General features: G+C 38.1%; 1 protein-coding gene across 3 annotated transcripts in view; it reads right to left on the bottom strand.

The window, feature by feature from the left end:
* The window catches only part of LOC139733306 (endophilin-B1-like), a 46,933-nt gene extending 21,911 nt beyond the window's left edge, over positions 1–25,022 (bottom strand). Inside the window, exons 1-5 of one of the 3 annotated variants that reach the window (XM_071644152.1) lie at positions 24,599–25,022; positions 14,355–14,496; positions 13,044–13,172; positions 12,178–12,311; positions 11,321–11,413 (exon numbers count right to left, since the gene is read on the bottom strand). In XM_071644152.1, coding sequence (XP_071500253.1) covers positions 11,321–11,413; positions 12,178–12,311; positions 13,044–13,172; positions 14,355–14,496; positions 24,599–24,658 — 558 coding nt within the window. In that variant the 5' untranslated portion in view covers positions 24,659–25,022. Of the gene's footprint in view, positions 1–11,320; positions 11,414–12,177; positions 12,312–13,043; positions 13,173–14,354; positions 14,497–18,251; positions 18,725–24,598 lie in introns of those variants that run through there. The other 2 variants (XM_071644146.1, XM_071644160.1) reach the window with 2 other exon arrangements.
* Between the last annotated feature and the right edge of the window lie 1,363 nt (positions 25,023–26,385).

Here is a 26,385-nt window from a genome sequence, read left to right as displayed (position 1 = left end):
GCACGATATGGTGGATCAAAAGAACCTTCTTGCAATTAATTAAGACACATTGTAGTCTCATGTATGCATGCATGTCATTTCCAAGGAGGATACTCATAACTATCCAGAAATATTCAATTTGTACCTTCCCACTAGAGAGCATGGAAACATAATAATGGACTAATAACATAAGGGGACCTGTATGTAACTGAAAAGTGCTGGATATATCAGACTCAGCTAGAACCACTGCTTTCCCTTAAAAATTTAGATTGGTCTTACATATATCCTGTCAAATAGCCCATTTACAGTCCCCTGACTAGAAGAACCTCAGAAGGACATGCCAGATGAAAACCAGCGCTTTTCTATCATAACTCAGCAGGGGGTGAGAGACACCCCTGTTTAGAGATCCTGGGTCGTCTAACATGAGGTTGGCATATGTTTCTATGGAAACTAGTTGGCGTGCGTTTCTCCTCGAGAAAGGCGGGCAGTTTCTTGAGCGCACATATGCACATTCAGCCACGAATAGCTCAAGCCACCGGAAGTGTGTGCCATGTTCATGCAGAGAGTGTTTAGAGTTCCCTAGTCTGCGGTAAACACAGCACAATCTCTGGAGGTTACCTCAGACTCGTGCTAGGCCCAGCACTATTTTGACCTCAGACTCATGCCATAGGCCTACTTTGTGCTTTGTACCATGTTCTTTTAACAGGGTCCCCATTGTCCGAGGTAAACTTGGCATGACCTCCGGAGGTGTGCCGTGTTTTGGGGGACTCTGAACGGGGTAAAAAGAATGTACATTATCACATTTGTTTTAGAAGTTTTTAGGTTTTCTGGGACCAAAGATTCTCATTTAAAATGCTCCTTGTCACCTTTGTACTGAAAATTGTCACTAAAGTCTTTCTGAACCAATCCCTCAAGCCCAAACTCAACAGTGTAGATATCCGTTCTTCCTCCAAAAGATTAGCTCATTTTGAGCATTTATTTTCTCCAATTCTTCATTTTGAAAAGAATAAAATGCACAGCTCTCAGGTGAGTGGGCGGTGAGAATAGCCACCTTTATGTGTACCTTCTCTGTATGCCAGATAACGGGGGAATTCCACGATCTATTTCAAAACATCTTTGTGCTAAAGCACTGAATATTAAAGTCCCAATTCTCCCCCCCCCCCCCATCTCCCCTCTGAAGTCACCGGCAAGTGAAGTGAGTAAATGTTAGTCTCAGTGAGGGGTCTTTTACCAGTCTGCCTGGAGTACTGGGTAAACAAGTGGAGTTTGGTGAACAGGTGAATAAATATGTCTCACAAAACCGCCGGTCGTTCTTCACATTCCAACTTGAAACGATTCTTTTAGGTCTCTTTCTTGTAGTGTCAGCTCCTCATCACCTTTAACATTTGCAAACTCGTTATTATTTGTGTGTCTACTAACGGTGCTCTTATTAGGGGACATACTTGTAATAAACTCGCATGCTTGGATGAATCATTTTCATCACTGAGCTCTTGACTTCTAATGAATGCTGCTACAGACATAATACTACTTTTGATATGCATTTATTCGTGACGAATGATTGCCTCTAATGTGATGGCGAAACCTCTCCAGACACTATCTAGAATGATGAACTGTATTTTGATCAGTTTTGTGTAGATTGTGTGGTGACTTTCTTTTTTCTCCACATGTATTGTCCTTTGGGTAAATTGGGATAATCACTTAAGATTTTAGTAAATACTGTAGATATAAAGCAGTATGTGCATAGTTTCCATTACCTTGGCAATGTTATATTCTGCTTTTGTAGTGTTTTAATTGCAAGGTAGCCCCTGCATACAGTTTGCAAGGAATGACAAAGGACCATTTTTTCCTTTTTTTTTTTTAAAACTGATGCTGACTCTCACCAAAACTTGAGACATGTATCCTTGTTCCCATCCCAACCCTTTTGGGCCCCTTCCCATCCCAACCCCATTGGGCCCACTCCCATCCCAACCCCATTGGGCCAACTCCCATCCCAAACCCATTGGGCCCACTCCTATCCTTATCCAACTGAGCCCACACACCCATCCCAACCTAATTGGGCTCACATTTACCCATTCCCATCTCCACCCCACTGAGCCCACTCTCATCCCCACCCTATAAGCGAGTTCGTAATTGAAAACGGAAGTCGCCGAGGGTTGTGTGACGTCACGGGTCACCGGGTCATTTGTGAGAAAAATCGGCAATTCGCGAAGTAAATAATACAGCGTGCATGGTTCCCCAGCTGGTTAGCGTGCGTACGATTGCATCATCGCAGCTTTTCAATGCTTTCGTGTGGTTAGCTCGGTGCAATTTCGGCTCTATTTCTGGACCTACTCCCATTCCCACCCCATTGGGCCCACTCCCATCTCCACCCCATACAGACCCTCTCCAATCTCCATCACATTGGATCATTCTGAGAAAATCAATTGACAGCAACAACAACAACAAAAGAGGATATCATATTCATCTCTTCCAAACTATGCTACCAGCACATATCTCTGTTGGAATCCCACAAGAAATATGAACCCTGTTTTTCAATACCAGGGTATTTGGAAATACCGATATATTTTCCTTTTGATTTGTAAGCACTTGTGTCAGTTGACTTCAATGGACAGAGTAACAAACCTTTCTCTTAAACAAATTTATCAGGGGTCGCACTTAACTTTTTCTTTAACTAGCCAGGCAGACTACTTAGAATCAATTTTGACACTGAAGCAATATTTTGGCTAGCCAGACGGACTAGTAACTTAACAATTTTATGATTTTGGGCTAGTCCGACGTGATTTCGGGTGGCCAATGGCCACGGACCATCGCTAATTTTGAACCCTGCTTATCTCATAGAGTTTTTAACTTGCTGCTGCTCATGATATCATACAATGTAGTACAATGCATGCAATAAAAAGTGTTGGAAAATGCATCTACTGCTGTCCTTACTTGCTCTGCTTTTCACTAGAAATCAATTGAACAATGAGCTGTTTTGAGCAGTGATTGATTAAAAGGCGAGATGAGCCGACCCAGTATCGACAGACGGCACGCGATTCCCTTTCAATATTCAAGTGTCCCTACAACACTCTCTTATAATCATGGGAAATCAAACACCTGGTCTCTACACCGTGAAGCTAGAAAAAAAGAACATGGTACACATTCAACGTAATCTGCACTAGGCATACCTCCCTACACATTTTCTGCTGTACTAGTAGATGATTCTCATCATGGGCCAGTATTGTAAACACATACTACATAAACACACTTTTCCACCAAATGGTTAAAGAAACCCCTCTAGCAAACTCCACTTTCTGAAAATGCTTGAAAAAAATGAAAATTCCTTTTGCTTCGCAGGTAATGGAGATTCATGCTATCTTTGCTCAAATGAATGTATCATCACTAAAGGCATAATTTACCATTTGCAGATGAAGCAAAAACCCAGCAAGAGTGCTTTAAAATAGTTCTAAAATGTGAGCTAGGGATAGAAACAGCTACTGCAAAAATTTGAATCTGTATAATCGATGTTTGTTTATACACAACATGTGAACAATAGTTATAATAAACATGTTTCTGGACTAGAAGGTTTATTGAGAGGAATACTGATATCTCCTTATATTTTAGGCTTTATTGTGAAGATTGTATATGGTAGGATGTTTTGATACAACAGACCTACACATATTCATTAAATGTGATATCTTGAACATTTTTTAAATCACTGCTCCCAAAGCTAAACAGGACCCTTAAAACCAGTAGACATTAGATAAATTCTAAGGGACACAATCACTGTTGGGATGAACTGGAGATGTCAGGGGCATTGAAGTCTTGGTTTAGGCTTGGTATAATATTACGCAAGATTCAATGACAATAACTCTTTTAACAGATCCATAACAATATTTCATCCAGAAGAGATAATTGGATTGGGAACGCAAGTTTGGCAGAAAAACCACTGAATATGAAAGACATTAAAACTCTGCCATAGGCAAATGTGCCTTTACAGTTTTATGACTTCCATCAGTAACTTGCAATCTGTAGTTCTGAAACCCTATCAGAAGTATGGCAACTGGATTCAAAGGATAATAATTCATGCTGCCATTAACATAATGTTTCTGAGTCATGTGCTTGAGAGCAGAGAAACATATAACATTCCTGTGGAACAGACCACACCGAAAGATCACTAAAACATGTGACACAATCTGGCATTAAAATATAGTCATAAACACACTCTGTAGGAGACTTTTAATTTTCCATTTTGTATGAATGTGTGTATGGTTTCAATAGTTTGAGTCTTTCAGCTCAATATGAGCTATTATTTTTATTACTTTCATTATCATTATCATCTTTCTTCTTATTATCATTATCATTATTATCACCTCCGCCAAGGGAGGAGGTTATGTTTTCGTTACCGTTGGTTTGTTCGTTCGTTTGTCTGTGCGCAAAATAACTCTAGTAATTACTAGTGCGTGCTCTAGTTTCTGCTAGGGTGAGGCGCAATGTGCAGCTGAGGGTTTATGATGTAACAAAGGCTTCTATATTGGGAAATCGGGAGACTTTCAGCACACTATCATACTGTATACGCTATAATTTTCGCGTACATAAATTTTCGCGAATTGCCGCTGTCACACATTTTCGCGAGTGGTTAAATTCGCGATTGGGGGACCAGAGAAAATATGAAGTGGCAAAGAAAGTGAATTTTCAACTTACTAGCAAATAAGAATGATACTAGTTATACACTGCATGAAAAAGACTTGCCAAACTCTGCGAACTAGTAAGTTAGAATTCAACATTTTTGAAGTGGTGAAGTCCATCGCGCTAGATTTCTGACGAGTGGTCCCCTAGATTGCTGACGAGTGGTCCCCTTGCGATAATGGATTGGCTCTCTACAGTATTCGTCAGTAGACGTGGACGTGCGTAAACAAGCTTAGCCAGTATGGTCTGTTCGTAAGCCGTGACATGGTATACTAGTACTGAAATGTTCGTATCATCAAGGCAAGGGATTCATTTTGGAAGATAATATTTTCGTGTGTTGTTAATTTCGCGAATAGCTCCCGACTCGCGAAATTCGCGAAAATAAAACCCCCGCGAAATATATAGCGTATACAGTAAACACTTTCAGCATGCTATAGTATAAGTACGTATGGGTGGAAATCACTGATATCTCTATGGAAGAACAAGATCAGTGATGGAAATGAGCTGCATGCTTGGCGGAGGTCTGCGCTCTCAGAGTGCTTCTCTAGTTATTATCATTATCATCATCATCATCATCATCATCATCATCATTATTATTATTATCATTATTATTATCATCATAATTATTACCATTACTATCATCACTATTGCTATTATCATTATTATCATTAGCACTTGCGTATTATAGTGTAGGTCTCTACCCTACCTACTGTTAGAAAGCGATACACATGTATATGTATGAAAGGTGCGGAACTTAATGCTTAACATTTTGGTACGCGACTATGAACACCCTTTTATACTCTTCAGAGCATCAGAATGGAAAACTTTGTGGCACCTTTTGAGGTCTGAGTTGAAGGATACATCATCATGATTTTGAGCATCAAAATGAAAATGTACCGTAAAACCAGATGCCAAGATAAAATGAAAGTGAATGTTCTTGTCTACACAACACTGAAAGCTATGTGGCAATTTCCATTTCCCAAGTTCCATGCTACCAAAACAGCTATTGGTTCCAATTCGCAAAGTTTCATGCAGCAAATGTTTTTGGTTTTATAGTATATGGATACTCCAACTCTTGCATATCATGTTCAACCAGGTCTGTCAAATAAAACTGGAAGATACACAGTGCACCAGGCGATGTCATATCAAGTTTCAAAGTTATCGTAACAGAGATTCTACCAGCAACTTTCAATTTTCTTTTTTTCTGTTGTTGTTATAAATGATACTCTATCCATTGAGTATTACAACTAGCACTGCTGCAGTTTGTATTACAGCATGCAGACACTCGCGTGATTGTACATAACTTTCCCCCACAATGTGATAAGTCCAATGTATATCTTTTGCAGTAAGGGAATATATTGAAACAGGTGCAGTAGCTGCAATGATAATTACATGCTTTGAATACTGGTATCATATTTGGAAGAAGGCAGTTGCTTTACACAGTACAGTTACATTGTATGTCTACACAACTGCAATGTACCTACAAATATATGCATGTTCATATCGTATACAATTTTACGGATATATATTGCATGCATGTTGTTTGTATGTTTGTGAGCGTGTTAAATACATGTACATGTACACATATCTCCACATGTGCAAAATATGAACGTATGCACTCACGATTCTTTCTTTGTGTTTATTGAATGGATATAATGCATCTACGTTGCAGTGCAGCACATTTACATTTTGTAGAATCGATAGATCTCAATTTTTAAACTGGTTTCTTGGACCAACAGCAGGAATAAGAATGTGTGTGTCAGTGTGTATGTATGCAGGGTTTGACATTAGGGATGGGCTGGGCTTATGTTTTGGTGGTCCGATTGGGCAACTAAGATTTATAGTTCATTATTACGTTTGTTTTCATTTCCAGCCACCTCACGTCATTTCGGGCCACCGAAATCTCAGATTCTAAGATTTTAGTGGTCCGAACAGGATACTAGAGAAAAAAAAAGGTACGAGCCCTGATGTACGTGTTGTATGAATGCCAGTGAATGGCGCCTGAATTTGAGTCTAGAGGCAGTTGCTTTCTGAATCTCACCTGTGCAAACACCATCTTATTTACATATATTTCATTATCTCTTTCCTGCCTATGGGTTCAATACAGTTTTAATCATGGTACTTTCACTGGTGTAAACAAAGATTTGATGAACAATCTGGTATCCCCAGAGTACCAGCTCCTTCTAGAAGAAAAGGTAAAGCTTCAATTACAGAGCATATGACATGTGACAAGAAAAATAAAGGATGGCTATTATGTTCATGCAGCTGGCATGATGCATAGATACATATGTAAATACAGAACAAAGTATGAAGATTTTGTTTGTTTGTTTTGTTGGAACACATGTATGAGACCCATAAATCATATTAATAATCTTGAATATTGGAAAAAAAACAACCTTAAAACACATCCTGCACTAGATAGTCATTAAATTACCAATCAGGAGTATACAACAGAGTTTATGTATCATATAACAACAAAGTAGTATTGATAGGAGAGATATACTTTTATAATATCACAACACAGATGACCAACAAGATTTTTTTTTTCCAATGGAAAAAGGATAATTTCTCTAAGCAACACGGGGGGGGGGGGGGGGGGGGGGGGGGGTATTCAGGTTGAGATATATAGCACAGATCAATGGGAAGGAAGAAGCCATATTCACAAAATACCATTATCAACAATTGCCACACTTCGACTTGAATATCAAAATGAATGCTATCAGGCATAGGACACTAGGCACAAGAAGGCAGGCATACTACAGTCATAATTAAAGCACACATGAATCAGGGTCTAAATACAGAGCAGTAGGTTTCATGAATGTTAGGTTCAAGTTTAACAGGTACATATTTATCATCGACTGTGGGCTTTTGAGAATCATGACTCTGGCAGCGTACGTCGCTTGGAAACCTAACACTCCTACCACCCTTTGTCCTAATTTAAGAACCATGATCCCTATTCTCACTGTCCTACCTCCTCCCTGACCAGTCCATAATACTGCTGACCGGTTACCATTTTGAACCGTCTTTTACATGGGGGGGGGGGGGGGAGGGGGGGGTATCAACATTGAAGGCATGCTGGTATGGGAGAGGGTAAGGGCAGTACATATGATACACTTGATGACATACAGGGACATTGTATTGCACAAGCAAACTTACAACTTTCAATACTTCTTCATGGTTTGGCTAATGCGGCAAATATGACCACAAACAAAAAAAGGTAAATGAAAAGGAGATATAAAGAAAAAACAAAAAAAATGAATGCTCATTACTGCGAGACTTCAGGCACAAAAAAAGATGAACAATGAGTTAGCTGAATCGTAATATCTGTGAGTTTTGCATTGCATCAAAAGAGTGAACATGAACTTGTGGCAGAGTCTGTGCCCCATTATGTGTAATTTAGTGGACATATCCAGTGATAAGATAAACAATAAAATTATTAGATATGGTTACTTACTGATTGTATGACCTGGAACAAAGGAAAAATTTGAAATTTGAACACAAGCTATAAGTAAACCACTCAAAGCTTGATTCACTATTAATAGACAACAGAAAATTGCAGTAACTGTATCACAACTCAACATACATCAATTTTCTGCCACTCTATGTGTCGTGGGAAAAAGAGTCATAAATTCAGATATATCTTAGCACACAGGCCAATTGGATTCAAAGAGTTCCCTCCTTCAGAAAGAAAATAAAAAATAAATAGTCCACATTGATCATGTATTAAAATATTACACAAACATATCAAGATATGTTTATTATCAATGACCAAAGCAATTGCTCAAACTTTGCTCAATATGGCAACTACTTATGATGCATGAAAACTGGATCCCAACTACTTATGATGCATACAAACTAGATTTCCACTGTTAAAGCATATATGAAACACAGTCAAGTGAATTGAATAGACTCCAACCTGCACCTTCAAGGAAGGACTAACAACAACAACAACAATCATTTGTGACCCACCACGACAAAAGGATCTGAAGGTAACTGACAGCTGAGCCAGGAAAATCGAGTTTGAAGTCAGATCATCAAAATCCATTAAAACCACCAAATTTCTGTTTTTGGCATAATGTTGTATTCTAATGTTTCATCTATCATTTGTCAAAATTTTGAAGCTTAATGATCAAAGGAAAGGCACAAAATTAGCCTGTTTTTATGCCATGATTTTCCGATTTTTCAACGGAACGAAAGAAAACTTTGAAGGCGGTTTTCTCAAAACGCTGATTTCCTAGACCACTCGACATGGTCTCATGAAATCATCAATATCTCCACAACAGAGTACTTTTATGAGTCGTGTTATATATGAAATCAAAGCGGAAGAGTACGGGAATAATGTCATGTCATTTTCAGAAAATCGCCCTTGCTCGACTTTTGGATCCTTTTGTTGTAGCGGGTCACATTTGAGTAAGGTGGTAAGCAGACAAACTGGAAGCACACACCTTCTGACACCAGGCAAGTATTTGTGTCAGTGATAAGATTGTCTTATCTTTCCTTCATGCCAGTACATCCAGGATTCTGGATGTATTGGTTTTCTCTGTTTGTCTAATTGCCCGACAGATGTCTGTACTCCTTGAGAGTCTGTTGCCATACTGTGTCTGATTCACCATTTTCCACAGTGAGCATCTTTGTCGATGCTAAATCAAGAATATTTCCCTCAGCAATACATCATTTTAATCTTCCCATTACCTTTTGAGAATCACTTGAGCATTGTTTCCCCCCCCCTTTTTCCCTTTTGCTGTATACATCCATATCAGAATGTTTGTAAATGTAATCATATTCCATGTCCAAATTTCACTTCTCAGTTCTGTGTTTATGCATAGAATGCCATATTAAAGCCACTATTTGTCATTTGCATATAAAAAAAAACCCAACCCAGCTTTAGTGCTCCAAAACAGCTCTAAAATGTGAATTAGAGATAGAAACAAATAACGTAAAAATGTTAATCAGTAAAAGCATTAAGTATTGTTAAATATACAACATGTGAACAATAGTTTTTATTGACATCATTTCTAGGATAAACCATCTACAGTTATCAATGATTTATTGATTTAAAAAAATAGTGATATCTTCTTATATTGCAGCTTTACCGCCAAAGTTTATATGGTAGGATGTTTTGTGATGTATATCTGATCTATATGCATAAAATGTGATAATTCAAACTTAAAAAAAAAAAAAATCACTGCTCCCAATGGTAACCAGTGATTTTATGTGATTGGCACCACTTTTGCCTAGACTCTACCAGTCACACATCCTCATACAACTACATACAAAATGCATATTGCTCATCCTGCTCCTTCGACAATGCTTTCATCATTAACCACTTCTCTCTCACTAATTCAGACATGAAACCACTCACACTATTACCTCTCTCAAAGTAATCTACAGACGGCATCAAAAACACAGTGCTTGCAGTGCAGACGTTAAACCAAATATCTCAAGGGTGTCTAAATGTTGTAAGAGACACCCATGTTGTGGCCCGATACTCGAGTCACACAAGAAATAATCAGTGACTCTCGTACTCCTCTCTAGCTATTCCTATTCCTATGCATTCATCTCATACACAGGGACATGTCAACAGAGCGGTCATTTAGTTTATGTAAACACTACACATTCCTCCATTCCTTTATAGTCCTAAATTCCAAGAAATGTTGGTCTAGACATTCAGAGATCTTCCCTGAGACACATGACACATACAATGACTGATGACTTGAAACTAAAAGGCCAAAGCAATATAATGGAGTGCATTCAATAGCAATAGAGAGTTGACGAGCTTGTTGCTAGAACCCTAAAACACATTACATAATCAGCCCCTGGAAAGGCTAGATTTATTCAGAGCATAACAGTGGTCAGTGGTCAGGGGTCAGGGGTCAAAGTTTATTCCAAACAGTCACTGTTCACACACTATCTTAATGATGCTTCATGCTTCATCAATTTTGATGGCCGGAAATGGCATCACAGGACAATGGACTGGATGGACAAATGTCTGCTTATACCATTATACAGAATATGTCTCAATATCTTTAGTAAAGTACAGAATTGAAAATCAACTCGCCTACAAAATGTATATGGTATAACTCCAATTTATAGCCTGTCCCACCAATCAAATGCACTGGAAACGAATTGTTGAAAATATAAAAGGAGATGGGGAAATAAGTAACCATTCCATTTACATGTCAGACATCCCTGTTACTTCCAATAAATACGTCAGAAAATTTCAAGCAATAGCTCAAGCTAATTCTGAGACTTTTCCATAACCCAGGCACTCAAAAGGGAAACATGGCACGGAAAATTTCGCACTTAAACTTCCTTCCCTTTTGGACCTTAAAGTGTGTGAAATTAGAGTAAAAACATTCACACTGTTTCATCTCTTAGGTGTCACATCTTTAGCATAATTCGTAAGTCACTAATGCACACACATGTTGTTGTTGTTGTTGTTTTTTTTCATGTCATTCTACATGTTTTGTGAGGCTGGCATTTTTTTATGTCAACACGTTTTGGCGATGTTTAGGCATACGTGGCAAAATATTCTTACGCAGACTTGCATCAACTCTGAGTAGCACTGTCCTTCTTTGGGTTTCTTTGGGTGGTTGAGTGAATTTTTCTGTACAGATTCTGGTAGGCAGAGGGTTAAACACAAAATACCACATGCCAGAATGGAAATACTCACAGCCCTGGTGGCCTCAGCTGACCGTGCACGCCGCAGCTTTCCCTTGGCTGCGTCCAGATCCAGCCGCACATTCTCAAGTATCTTGCGCTCTTTCTACATGGGTGAGAAGACGTGGGCCAAATGTAAATAAGAAGAACAAAAAAATTATGAAAAAAGAAAAATACTGAACTATTGTGACTACCAGCATGGTTTCAAGGGGTTGAAAATAACTTCAACTTTAGCTGATTAAACAGGCCAAAAAAGTATTAACACGATCTGACTTTTAAGTTCTCACTCTCTTACCCTGAGAAAACAAACAACAATAGTTGCTCTGCCCTTGATTTACTTTATTTGATATCTCATCACACTGAAAAGAAGTTTCAAAATGCTCAATGCGTTGACATTTTTAAATCAGTGATCAGTACTCACTTATTCAATCAATTGCAATTTTTCTTTCCTTTGCTCACAATGTTAGTAATTACATTCTGTATTGTAATCAAACTTTTTAGTCATACTTTTTATGTAAATCCAACTTGTCAGTAAACTTGTCAATTTGGCATTAATGTGCTCAGAATTGTCCATTAAAGGCTATACAAGTTTTATAAATGATATTTATTATCACTATCATTATTATCATCTTAGGTAGTTACTGAATCTCTGAGGTACATGTTCATGTTCTAAGCTTGAAGTTTTTTCGACAAGCAATCAAGGAAACGAGGAAGGAGGTAAGTTATGAGGAGGAGAAGGAAATAAAACTGATCTAGAGAGGAAAGTAAATCATGAAGAAATGTGGAATATGAAAAAGAAGGCAAAGGCAAATTGAAGGAGAATAGTAAACACATAGTTCATGAGAATAGAAGAATTTCAGAGTCCCTTACTGTGATGGTCTTCATGTCACCGTCTAGAAAGCTGCGAAGTGGAACGATGTAATTGGAGAGCGAGAGGTGGACAAACTCCCTCTGTAGTTGACCCAGTTTGCGCTGTGTCTGGCCCACCTGGATAAGAGTTGCTCCTGGTGCCAAGAATCAAAGACACAGAAAACATAAGACTTCATTTCTCTCTACTCATAACACATCTACACGTGACACAGTGATAGATAAAACAGAACTAATAACGAAACATAGTATGATCCATATGGATGGAGAAATATCCATAACCATCACTTATTTGCATCTCCTGTGCACTGTTCCTTTGTTTTGACCCAGTGAACGTAACTGACAACTGAAAGGATATCAATAAATTCATTACTTCATTATACATGTTTGCTACTTTGGCAGTCCCACACAACTGCTGGCATCTGTTAAATCACCGTTTTCACCAAGTTTATTCAGATTAATCACAGAGAATACGCCATTGGACTTTAAGACCGAAGTATAAAATACTGTATATCACCAAATCTATGCTTCTGTTGAAGTTCTTCTCCCCCAGAATGTTACTACATTTATGCATTATGTGAATTGTCATGTGAAACAACAGATATGAATGTGGGTGAATAAATGTGTGTTGCTGGTAGGATTATTACCTAACTTGAATATCGGTCTGCTTGATAAGTGTCCAATAATTATTTTCGTAATCCTACCAGACTATGTGGTCAAGAGAAATCAAAGCCTGGTATTGACAATGTTATACATTGCAGTACCAGGTAAAAGCAGTATGATTTGGTCTCCCTCTCTCTCAGCGGCACAATGACAAAAATATGTGCAAAGTAAATTCTCACCATACTGTGTGCAAAGTAAATTCTCACCATATTGTGTGCCGGGTCCAAGCTCATTGCCTGCATCAATCATTGCACTTCCCTGCTGCTCCAGGTTGCTCTCTCGGTCTCTGGTCCGCCGATCCAGCTTGGTGTTCACGTAATCTTCCAGTCTGGAGTCTAGGGAGATGGGTAATTACATGACTCATTAGGCGTTTTCACATCAGCCCGATGTTTCGAAATAGCGCGCTATTTTCTGACTTGGGAAATTTTCCCGATAGCGAAATAGTGCGCTATTTGATAATGTGAACACAAATTAGCGCGCCAGTTGTATAGCTGTGATCGAGAAAATTTCTCGACTCCAACTCGGGAATTTTCTGAAATAGCGGGATAGTAGCGCGCTATTTGATAATGTGAAAACGACTCGAGAAATTAGTGCGATGCATCCCACCATGCCTATAGCGTGTGTGACCCGATCGATCGAGGCAAACTGCACACAAATCATGAGGAATTTTCGAAAGGGCACACACATTACTTATGCTGTTTGCACATACTCAGCTGTCGAATTAGCTTGACAAAAATTCGGGCTGATTCTCTTCAGGCTGATGTGAATAAGAAATGAAATAGCGCGCTAATTCGCAATCGCAAAAAAATATCTCGAGCTTGAATTTTTATTGGGCTGATGTGAAAATGCTTTGTGAGTAATTTGGGTTCACACATCCTACACAGACTATTCGGTCCTAGTCATGCAGAAGCAATTGTGATAGGTGTTACAAGTTACCCCTCACTTGCAAAGCACTCTGGCAAGTTGCACAGTGTTGTTATAAGCCATGATGTTAACCATATGAAATAAAAAAATATGAATATGTGATCTAATTATGCCTCAAGAATTTTTGTTGGAGTCAAAGTGAGCCTCAGGTTGAAAAATGTTGAGAAACACACTTTAAAGCATGGACCTACTGACAGTGAGGATATGGCAACATACAGCTGTAAGCATAAAACTCCTGCAGAAATGACAACACTTTGCACAGTATACTTTAATGTCTGCTAGCATACAAGAATTTGAAGAGGAATGTGAAACCCCTCATACAGGACTGGGTAAGAATCTAATCTAAAATAGACTTGAATGCTCACAATTATGTGAGTATTACATGCAAATGATTACACATAACTTGAAATATCACACGAAAGATGTTGCAAAAATTAAACTGCTGAGAGATGCAAAAGTCTTCATACTTAATCTATCTCATAAAATAGTTTCAAAATGCAAAAATTTAGTAAATTTGGCCACTGGTTTTAAAGACAGGTAGAGCTCTCAAGAGAAAGAGAGGATACGAGAGGCAAAGATATTGGGTGGCTTACTAGGGTTGGGTTCCAAGACTGATGTGGTTTTTGCCAGGATCGACTCAGTCCACTGCCTGGTCCTATCAGCTCTCTGCTGGAGGTTATCATAGCGAGCGTCCAGTTCTGTCTTCTCTGCATTGCCGAGCTTTTCCTCAGTGTACTAACCCAATGGATGAGGACAAATGGGATTTTTTTTTAGTAGGAGGGCACACGCATGGCTAGAAACATTCATACTGCACATTCTGCAGCTGCTAAAGACACGTGAATAGTAAGCCTACAGCCCCATTTGTCAGCATTACCAAGTTTTTTCTTTTTTGTGTTTTTTTTTTCTTTTTGGTATACTGACTAAAAGATGAGTGTAAAAGGACTTTTGTCAGGGGACAGACTACTGGCTTTTTCAACTGAACAAAGGTCATGAATATACCAACACTGTTCTAATCAAAACAAATAACCAAAACAAAAATGTTCTCATATGGTCACGTGGTAGAAAGCATATAAATCTCCAAAGGATCACAAAAGAAAGAATAGATTTTTATGGTATGACAGGCCTTGAAATAGGATTTTGGAGGGGCAAGGCCATTTAGAAAAGGGCACTTTTTCCAAGAGGCCAACCATTAAAGGGCACTTAGATCAGTCAGAGGGGCACCAAGGCCACATTGGAAAGGGCATGTTGGGTGTTTATACGTGATGTGAATGCCCCATAGAGCTGTATGCTATCGACCGTGCTGCTACACTCCAGCAGCGCACGCATGCATAAGATCTCTCCGTAGCAGACGACGTTAGGCAGTAGGCCATACGCAATACGATGTAGGTTCTGTAATATAGTACGTTCTCAACGCATACGCCGTGCTCGCTTTGGAGCACTTCCGGCGCCATTTTGCTTTGAGCATGCGGGCATGATCGAATGCAGAGCGAGAGAGATGGCAATGCTCGCAGCCGTCCGACAGGCCTGGCACTTTTTAGCATGGCTTGCGACCACTTGCTCCGGCCCGCCGCTGCCTAGCTAGTAACTCTATGGCCGCTGCGCTGCGGAGGCAGTTGGGACGGTAAAAGCCGGTCGGGCGTACATGTACGTACACGTCGTCTCGTATCTCGGAAAGATACTTTGAGTTTGAATCGGATATATTGGGACGCGAGTGAACTGAAGGTATGATATTTGAGATCAGGAAAGTTGTTCAAGCTTATTAAAGTGTAGACTTTGAGAAAGGGCATATTATACGTCATAAATAATAACTTTCATTCTAAAAGGGCACCACAGCCACAAGAAAAAGGGCACATTTTTTTTTGGCCGTAACTTTGATCAAGGAAAAAAAGGCATTGCGGCCAACGAGAGGGGCACCGACGGCCATGGCCGTCGGTGGCCGTCGGTTAATTTGAGGGCTGGTATGAGCTAGCAAAACCAGACGCTATGCAAAGCACAGCGTCAGACAGACCGGGCCTCGCCATCAAAGCAGGGAACCACAACACAACTTCAAAACTTAACAATTTGTACATTATACTTACAGACATTTGTACGTTACTCTTGTAAAGTGCATGCTTATATTATTGAAGGTACATAAGTCCATAGAGAGCCCTCACGATAAGTCCATTGAACAAAAAAATGGCACTTTCTAGCGCAATTCCCGACCATCGGGGTTCATCGTTGCAGAATTCAAAATGGCACGTTGACCACTAAGCAAATGCAAATTATGCGTGCGCGTGCATGGCTGGAAGTGCAGCGATCTACTGCGTGCGTGCGCTCTTTGGTAGCAGCATAGTCGACAGCGTGAACTTTAAAAGTGCATTCAGATCGCGTGAACTCCCGATTATCAGATGTACCGTTCGCATATGCTGCATATAATCTTCATTTTCAGTAAGTTGTGAAATGTGTATGACAATATTGATAGCATAGATATGAAATCTCATTACCTAGTAATGAAGATTTACATTAGATGAGTTTGAGGTGACAAAAAATGATCTCAAGCATCAAAACTCAAAACGATCACAAAGCGATCGCTGAGCTCTCTTTGTGTTGTGGGTCGTGCCGGTACAGCCCGCGCCCTGTCGCTATTTATACAGCGACTGGGCTGTGTTTAGTTAGGTATGAGCATGCCACAACATGATAATTTTATTCAGCAATTTTGCAGCCATGGAGATTTTCATGATTAAAGCTAGTTCATTCACATAAAGAGGCTCTTTACAACAACAACAACAACAAAAAATCCTCATTATCATTTCTACAATGTACACCTGTACAACTACAAAGTTCACAATTTTACCAAGTCAATCCGGAGGTCTCTCTCAGGTTCGAATCCCATTGGTATCCCATTTTCTTTGCTCATTTTTCTACTAATAAAGTCCTGATTTTGTCACATACACTGTAGATCTACAAGAGCACAAGTAATGCCTAATGGCGAGTTTGACATGGGCACAACATTGTATCAATTACAGGGGAAAAGATTGCATTATTACTAAAACTATTGTCTCAGTATTAAGTAATAACAGAATTGCAGAGCAATTTGATTTTGTGCTCCTACTAGATTCTAGGCAATTGTGCACTTTACGGCCCTATATTATCGGTGCGAGATTTTACCCTAATCGAGCAGTGCGTGCGAATTCGAGTTCCTATCAGGCACCGCGGTTCGACAGCGGGTCTTCCGGCACTGTACTGTGTACATGTGTGTGAGATTTCGTGTTGGGATGCATGCAGTGCAGTGTGTGTGAATGTGTCAACTTGCGTGTGCGTGATGAAAGCTCTTACGGTACGCCACATGGTTGCTCTAACGCCCTTCCCTGCCTGTGCGGCGCGGCGTGATCGAGCGCGAGTTGTGCTTTGATTAGCACACAACTGGAACGCAACGAGTGGTGAACTTCCGTGCTTCAATCATGATTTTAAATGAATGAATTTTGCGTGAGTACAAGTATATTAAAGCAAAGTATCACTAATTAAACCTAGTCTTATTGCTGAGGGCGTATGTCCGCTGCGGCCTTGGCGGAATTATTCTGTAAAATAATTTAATAATAGAAAACCACAAAATCTTATCTCGATTTGTCAGTCTGTTAGTGTTTATTTCGTCTACACAGTCTACCAGACGCTGTGCGAAGTGTGTATAGCTACCGATTTACGGCCAGCCACTACATGGACACACACACACACAAGCGCAAGCCTCGCCCGCGTGGTTGGTTTGCGCGATCAGCTAGCTCCGCAGAAGCGCCTATTGAGGGAGGCGGGCTTTTACTGACCTTATCACTTGTCAAACGGCGTTCCATACAGCAAGAGAAGCTCGCCAGCTGCTCAGTGCGGAATGGTTTATGGGATATCACCTTAGCACACGGCGAATGAGGTACCGATAATATAGGGCCGTAAAGTGCACAATTGCCAGATTCTAGTCCTAGTTCAGCTAAGCCAAGTGCAAGGTCAAATACTCCAAAGGAGTAAAGAACTCAAGCACGGTGAAAAAACAAAACAAAACAAAAACAAAAACAAAAACAGTAAATTTATTCAGTAAATTTAACAGTAACAGCGAATAGTAACACCACAATTCAGTATTGACAGTAAAGTTAGATAAATTTACAAATTTGAAATAATCAATTTGCACATAGATCAACACTAGAGTTGATTAAATTGGCATTGCTCACAACGTTGACATAAAAGCTAAGCATCACTACACTTTGCATTCCTGGGGTATCAAAAACAAAGGCGAGACTTGTTCTTAAATGGATACACGTCTAGTCTACGCATATACAAAGCTTCATTCGATGCAGAGATCACATACATAATATATAACTAGTGGGACTACACGACTGTACCTCTGATGAATCAAACCAGCTGCGTTAATTGCATAGCAAATCTCTGATAGGATGAAGTAAAAAAGACTTTCGATGTGATCCCCCATCTATTCTCCGACATAATAATATCTTAGTGAAGTATTTTACCTGCTTGGCTCTTGATAAAAACGTGCCAGCCTGGCCCGCAAATTTCTTTACGTTGTCCATCGCCATTTTATACATTTGGTTTACGTGAAATATGACCTCGTCTGACCCCGCCTCTGTATCCCATGATTCGCACACTATCGTATTACAAGTTGGGGAATACCACATGACGCACAGACAACGTTTACAAGGCGAATATAACTACTGGGCCTACATGTCTTTCCCACTCTCCCTTACTTTAAAATTACATATCTTTCACTATTATTATGATCATCATTATCATCAATGCAATCATTAGGCCTACTAGATGCGCGATATATTTGTTTTGCCAGGACAACATCAAGCGAATAACACTCAAACGAACGAGCGAAGAAATAAAACACATTACAGATCTATATTCCCTATCTAAAATGTGTTTGCAGGGAGATGTTTTTATAGACAGCGAGAAGAAACAAGATTCTCTCCTCGATCTGTACCCATACGAAGTTATGCGCTCTACCACAGATGTTAATGAATTGCCTCGACAAAAGACAGTATTTCTATTTAAGTATGCACCATTCTTTATTCACAACAAGAGCAACGGTTCGCCTCCCTTTCAATATTTTCGGCAGCAATTAGTAGTATGTGGAGAACAGGACACGTGAACAGAAATTATTAAAAAAAGAGTGAACTTCATAAACTGTACATAATATTAAAAAATTCCTAGAACATTTCACACCAATGCAGGTACTAAACCTGGCAACCAAAATGTGCGCAAAATGGTTGAATGCTAACTCTTAGGCCTATATTCTTTCTTTCTTTTTTTCAGTCCAGGCCACTCGATCCTGGGGTATTCATAACAAAAATTATTTGAAGAAAAACTGAAAGGATTTGTTCCCAAGCATATAATCAAAAAGCTCCACATAGGATTTCAACATTATCTCTGAAATACAGCTTAAAATTGTTACAATCATTAACATTTTTATTTGTTCTCCACATTGGGTCAAATTTGGCCAGAAATATTCCTTTAACGGAAAAAACATTTCATTCATTTCTTGTGAATCCCAATCCTAGTTCTATATTTTTCACGCCCGTAGATGCATTGGATGTCATTGATATTGTAAATAATTTTAAAGCTAAACAAAGCTCAGGCTATGATGGTATTTCAATGTTTCTTCTTAAACAAATCATTTATGAAGTAGCCGCACCTTTGACCCATGTATTCAATCTGTCTTTAATGACTGGTGTTTTTCCTAGTAAAATGAAAGTTGCCAAGATTATTCCTGTTTTTAAGAAAGGCAGACAGGACGACCTGGGCAATTATAGACCTATATCTCTTTTATCATCATTCTCCAAAGTACTTGAAAAAGTTGTCTACTCCCGAACTATCAAGTTTTTAAATGACCATGATATCTTAGTAGACACTCAATTTGGTTTTCGCAAAAAACATTCGACTACTCACGCTGTTTTGTTGTTAATAGATAAAGTTGTTCAAGCTATCGAAGCTAAATCTCACACTGTTGGAGTTTTTCTGGACCACTCCAAGGCGTTCGACACAATTGATCATGAAATATTACTGTACAAACTGTCTCATTACGGGATTCGTGGCAGCGCCTTGGAGTGGTTCAGAGATTACCTCACAAATCGATCACAATTTGTACACATTAATGATTCTGATTCAAGCACAGCAAATATAACGTGTGGTGTTCCACAAGGCTCCCTTTTGGGACCACTTCTTTTTATTGTGTACATAAATGATTTGCCCAGGTCGTCAGCACTCCTTTCTTTCCTCTTGTTTGCGGACGATTCAAGTCTTTTTTGACGCACAAAAATCCTACTGAGTTACTTGATATGCTTAACTCTGAGTTGAATCACGTCAATGATTGGATTCAAAGTAACAAATTATCCCTAAATCTAAACAAAACTAATTTTATGGTGTTTAGTAATACAATCACTTGTTTACCTGGCTCAATTTCAATCACAGAAGTAAACTTACAACAGACAAATTCAGTTAAATTTCTTGGTCTTTTAATTGATTGTAAATTATCTTGGCAGGAACAAACAAATCATTTATGTAAGTTATTATCAAGAAATTTGGGTGTTATACAGAAGCTTAAGCATGTTTTCCCCACATATATATTACGTACCTTATATTCGACTTTGTTATTGCCGTATCTTCATTATAGCATACTGGCCTGGGGGAATTGTTCCAAAATACGCCTGGAGTCTATCTTTAGAATACAAAAGCGAGCTGTAAGGATTATCAATTGTACCAATTATTTAGCACCGACAAGCCCTCAGTTCAAAAGTAATAACCTCTTAAAGATTTTTGATATATATTCTTACTCCCTTGGGATATTTATGTACCAGTTAACTAAAGACGAATTACCTTATGCTTTCACTCCCATGTTTGTAAAAAATAAAGTTATACATTCCTACCCTACAAGACAGGAAAATTCATTTCACTTTTCTCCCGTGAGAACTGCATTTGCTCTTAAAACAATAGTACATACAGGTCCGACATTCTGGAATAGCCTTGACTCTGACATTACTGAATCGTTGTCATTGAATTGTTTTAAACGTAAACTAAAAAAATCAGGCTTATTATCTAATAATACAACATGCAATTTTATTTGAACTCCCTCTTCTTTATCAGATTCGTTGTTTATCATATGTATTCCATGTTTGCCTTTTGTTTTTTTTTTACTGAGTCATTTATGTCAAGGCTATTCCTGAATTAACGAATCATTATGTATCATGTGCGTTTTTGCGCATTCTTACAGTTACGTAACTGTGTTGCTCGGGTGACAAGGAGTCTTGTAAACGCGTTACAGGTGGCTACTTTGTATTTCGCTATGCTTTCGTATAGTTTATTCCTTGCTTTTGCTCTTTTTGCTCTCTTTTCTTTTACGTCCCTTTCCTTCCTTTCATAGTTTTCGTTTCTAGGTTGTTTAAGAAGACCAACACTTTCATATATACAGGGACCTATACATTACAAGCTTTGCTTTTTAGTAGGTCCCCACATTTCATGTTTGTTAAATTGTCTTCTCTTGTATTTTTTGTAATTTACGACGCTATGTTCAATCTTATGTTCAATCGATCGTATCATGTTTGATGTTTTGAAATGTGGAACAATAAAATAAAAAAAAAATCAAAAACTCTATGGAAGAGGGGCTTGGAGCATGCATGGAACATCTAGAACCTACGCATAAATTTGCAAAATTGGATAGAGATTCCACTTCTTGTCTTACACTTCCCTGGTGCATAATTATGTACATCTGCACTAATGATCGTAACAGCATGGTATGTTGCAAATCACTTTTATATTTAATAATTCTACTGATTTCTAATAATCACGGTTGACTTAACAAACGTACAACTTCTGGCACTGTAACATAACAATACATATTGTGCAAACACAGACACACAAACACATGCATTATCATTTCGCTATATTGAATATGATATGCATGTATATTCATATACACTCTTCAAAAAAAAAGAAAAAGAAGAGAAAGTAAACACTTTTTCCAGTTCATATTTTTCATACAAGATTTTGATAAAAATCATTGTATCATATACCATATCAAAGGTCCTGTTTACCTTTGGGAGCAGTGATTAAAAAAATGTTCAAGATGTCACTTTTGATGCATATGTGTAGGTCAGTTGTATCACAAAACATCCTACCATATAAAATTTGTGCAATAAATCCCAAGATGTAAGGATATATCACTATTTTTCTCATTAAACCATAACTGTAGACGGTATAGTCTGGAAACACTTTTATTACAACTATTGTTCACATTTTGTACATTTGACAATGCTTAACATCGATTATACTGATTCAATTTTTTGTATTGGTTGTTTCTACCCCTAACCCATATTTTAGAACTATTTTGAAGCACTAATGCTGGGTTTTTGTTTCCTATGCAAATGGTAAATTATGCCTTTAAAGGTTATTTAAATGGCTATCAACCTGGTCTACAAAGGTAAACTTAACGCATGATGAACACATTCGTCTTTGTCCTCCAGGCACAAAAGTAAAAATTGCAGAAATTGGCGTTTTGACGTTCACTTGCAAATGCCTTTTAAGATAGCAATGATAACTAACGACTAATTCAACGCAATAAGAGACATGAATTAAATAAGAGAAATGAATCTTCGTTCCCTCGGCTGTTTCTCTTTATATTCTCAAACAAAAACACAACGAGGAAACTGAAGGGGAACATCAGAATTTTCTGTCAACTCAAACTTTAATAATAGGGTGTGAACTGCAAAGGTAGTAAAATTGACATTTCTTTATTTCATTTTTTAACCAAGAACCAAATATTACGTCAAATTTCTACCATCTTTGTTACTATTGCTTCTTCTCTTATGGTCTTTTGAATATGGATTTGACAGAAGATTCTTCATTTTCCTCCATCATTTTTTTTTGCCTTTCTTTGGAGGGTTACAGAGACATTATAGAGATCACAGGTTGATTTTTGCAAATTAATTTGCATTTCATATCGTGCTGAATTTGTCTTTTGCTCTCATTGTTCAGTGTTGTTATACGGAAGAGCACATACGCATGAATAACAACGTGTCCATTTATGCAATTTTTACTTTTGTGCCTTGGAAGAGAAAAACGAATATGTTTACTCATGTGTAAAGTTTGCCTTTCGAGTGATCTACAAGGTTGATAGCAAATTAAATTACCTTTAACATGGTATATAAAACATAAACATTTGCCAAACAATCTGTGAGAAAGATGAAATTGAAAATGTGTTTAATTTTTTTTTGCTGAGTGTATGATATGGACTTTAAAGAATATGAATACTGTCTCGACTACTATTGATCATATTTAGTAGGTCCCCCTATCCCCATTCTCCAATTTATTTTTCATAAAAAAAATGCCTATTTCTGCAATCCCCATCAAAAATATAATGTAACCCTTTTTTTTATTGGTTACTTACGTTGATATTTCGTTACTTTCATTTCATTGTGCGTATTTATATGTTATTGGTTATATTGAGATGGAAGAAATAGAATAGACTTGAACTTGAACTCGACCTATTAAGTCAGTGTCTTTTAAATTAAAGCTACTGTTTACTGTTATAGGAGCAGTGCCGTAAAAATTCAAGTTATCACATTTGATGCGTATGTGTAGGTTATAGTTGTATCACACAACATCCTACCATATAAAGAAATAACAATAAAGCCTAGAATATAAGGCGATATCACTATTTTTCTCAATAAATCATAACTGTAGACGGTTTATTCTAGAAATTTTTTTTAATTATAACTATTGTTCACATTTTGCATATTTAACAATACAATATTGATTATACTGATTAAAGTTTTTACATTAGTTGTTTCTATCCCTATAACCTACATTTTAGAACTATTTTGAAGCACAAAAGCTGGGGTTTATTTCACCTGCAAATAGTAAATAATTTCTTTGATTTTACAACATCACGTGAACGTGCATGGAGGAATCTTGCTTCTTTATAATAGAATCGCCCCCAAAAGAAAGAAAGAGAGGGAGGGGGGGGAGGGGGGTGAGAGGGAGAGAGAGAAAAGAGAGAGTTCGATCGAAATACATCCTCTTAAGAAAACTCACCAGATATTGTATACAAAACATGAGAGGAATGCCGAACAGGTGACGTCATCGTCCTGTGACTGCAGAGGTTATTTTTGAAATGCCCGCAGCACGTTAGGAAAAAACAACTTCTACTTCAGTGGAAAATGCGCTATATTTAGATTTGTAGCAGGTGAAGGAATAAGTAAGAAATAATCGCGACATGTTGACAATATTGGAATAAACCAAATATAATTAACGGGAAAGGTATAACAGATGGCTCTTTATATTTTTGTCTCTTGATCTCTCTCTCTCTCCTTCTCCCCCATGCAGTTACCATTATCTGCACCCTGTATAATTATCTTCCAGTGCTATGCAAAGAAAACATGTGCCTAGTAATCCTTTCTCCGTTATCCAAGTTAGCCTGTAATTTACTTCTCTATTACACTTACACACACGCGCATACTAGTATAAGAATATCTCTCTCTGTCTATATAATATATGTATATATATATATATATACACGTATATATATATGTCTATATAATATATATATATATATACACACAATGTGTGTGTGTGTGTGTGTATGTGTGTGTGTGTGTGTGTGTACGTGTGTACGTGTGCATATAGCATATTATGGAAACATGCATATAAAGTAATACATATCCCGATGTCATGACGTACCTCGATCATTACTTATTAATAGCATATTACGTAGGGCGCTATAATATGAGGGCTCTAAAATTCGCATAATTCGCGAATTCACATTATTTTTCAAACTTAAATAAGTGGCTACACCATCTCTTACCTGGACAGTTCTAGTGAGGAAAGTTCCCGCGTCAGTTGCCATCGACTTCAACTTATCCATGATGATCAAGAGGATGAAAAGAGCTCTCACATACTTTAATATACAAAACAAGCGAAACAAGCGGTTTGTCCCGTGAGCTGAAACGCTAATTGAATCAGCGACGTGCTCTTCCAGTCTGCGTAACGACAAGTAAAGGAAATTTTCACCACTGGTATATAATGTGTAGGAGGTGAAGGAACATTTTAGTTCCGCTTGTGCATAATAATCACCGCATACACGTATACGAGCCCCATTTCCTGCACGTTCGTACAGTGTGATGTTTGTCTCGCCGTGTACTGAACACCGTGCGAATCGATTTTGTGCGTTTTTATTTGCGAGTTGTTCAACATCTGTTACACAGACTGAACGCTCGTATTGACGTATCGTAGATCGCAGTATGAAAATTATTTTTTTCACCCATTATGTGAGATCCTGTTTGTTTGGGGCTTACATTCCGTCGAACTATAGCACCATATCATCGTTTCCGTCGACCAGTTATTTTAGCCGCATGGGACAGGCTGGAATTAGCTGGATATTGCAGGCTGACTACATAAAAAGTATACTCGCCCTCTCTCGGTATATATCTGTTATATCGTGCATTCCTTTCATGTCCACTTGCGCCTATACGTTGAAACAATGCTTTTAGGGAATCGGTTCGCTCTTGTGGTATATGGTGATTGGTTTGTTTGATTTTTTCGCCTGTTTGATAATAAAAATCAATGATATTTCAGTCTTCATCGACGTGTGTGTTTGAACGCGCATGTGGCTTCGTGCACCTTTGTTAAAAACGTTGTTGTATTGTGATGCATAACATCCAGCTGCCGACAATACAATTAATAGAAGGTAAGATAAATTCCGACAACCTGGCAAACATATCAATTCTTGATTATTGACCTGCAGCCGCAGTATCTGTTCAAACTATACATAAGACATATCATTGTGTAATCAAAGACTGTAGCTCAAACCGGTCACTGGCTGAGTTAGTGTTTTTTGCTACCCTGGAAATACTGTCCGGAACTAAAATTCTGCTCTTTAAACAACTTACTGTATGACCACGCGATAATCGAGTTTTGTTGTTGTTGTTGTTGTTGTTGTTTTTTTGTGTTTTTTTTTTTTGGGGGGGGGGGGCATGCTGGACCTTTCAATGGTGAAAACAGGATTGCATTGAAATAATGGTCATAATCAAAGTTGGCACACATCATTATACAATAACATTAATAGGAATCATTCAGTTGTATTAAAAACGCAAATGGTTAACACCATTAAAGAGGAAATCCACCCAAAAAATAAATAAACTTAAAGAGAGAAAAATATTCCCTATACAGAATGATACGTAAATGACTTAAATTGGATAAGAAATAAGGAAGATATGACATTTTGAAATTTCACATTTTTTTTTCGGAAAACATTTCTTGACCAGTCCTTATGAATATTCAAATCAGCTAGTTGACGATATCATACCCTCACAATTTTTTATTCATTTCATATACATTAAATGACAAGAGTCTCATATTCCAGCTCTATAAATATAAAACTTGTCTTACAACCATCCAAAATAAAAAAGGAACAAAATGTCAACTCTGATATATCTTGGTATGGGAACATGCTTTTACGTGTATTAGCTAAAAAAAAAATCTGAATTTCATATACAACATACATAAAAATTTGTGAGGGTATGGTCAAGAAATGCTTCTCAAAAATGTCATATCTTCCTTATTTCTTATCTGATTTTAGTCAGTTTTGTATCA

Source organism: Diadema antillarum, unplaced genomic scaffold (assembly GCF_040938485.1).
Source record: "Diadema antillarum isolate AM-2024a unplaced genomic scaffold, OU_Dant_1.0 scf00000024, whole genome shotgun sequence".
Classification (NCBI taxonomy): Eukaryota; Metazoa; Echinodermata; class Echinoidea; order Diadematoida; family Diadematidae; genus Diadema; species Diadema antillarum.
This window is presented reverse-complemented; position numbering and strand designations above follow the sequence as displayed.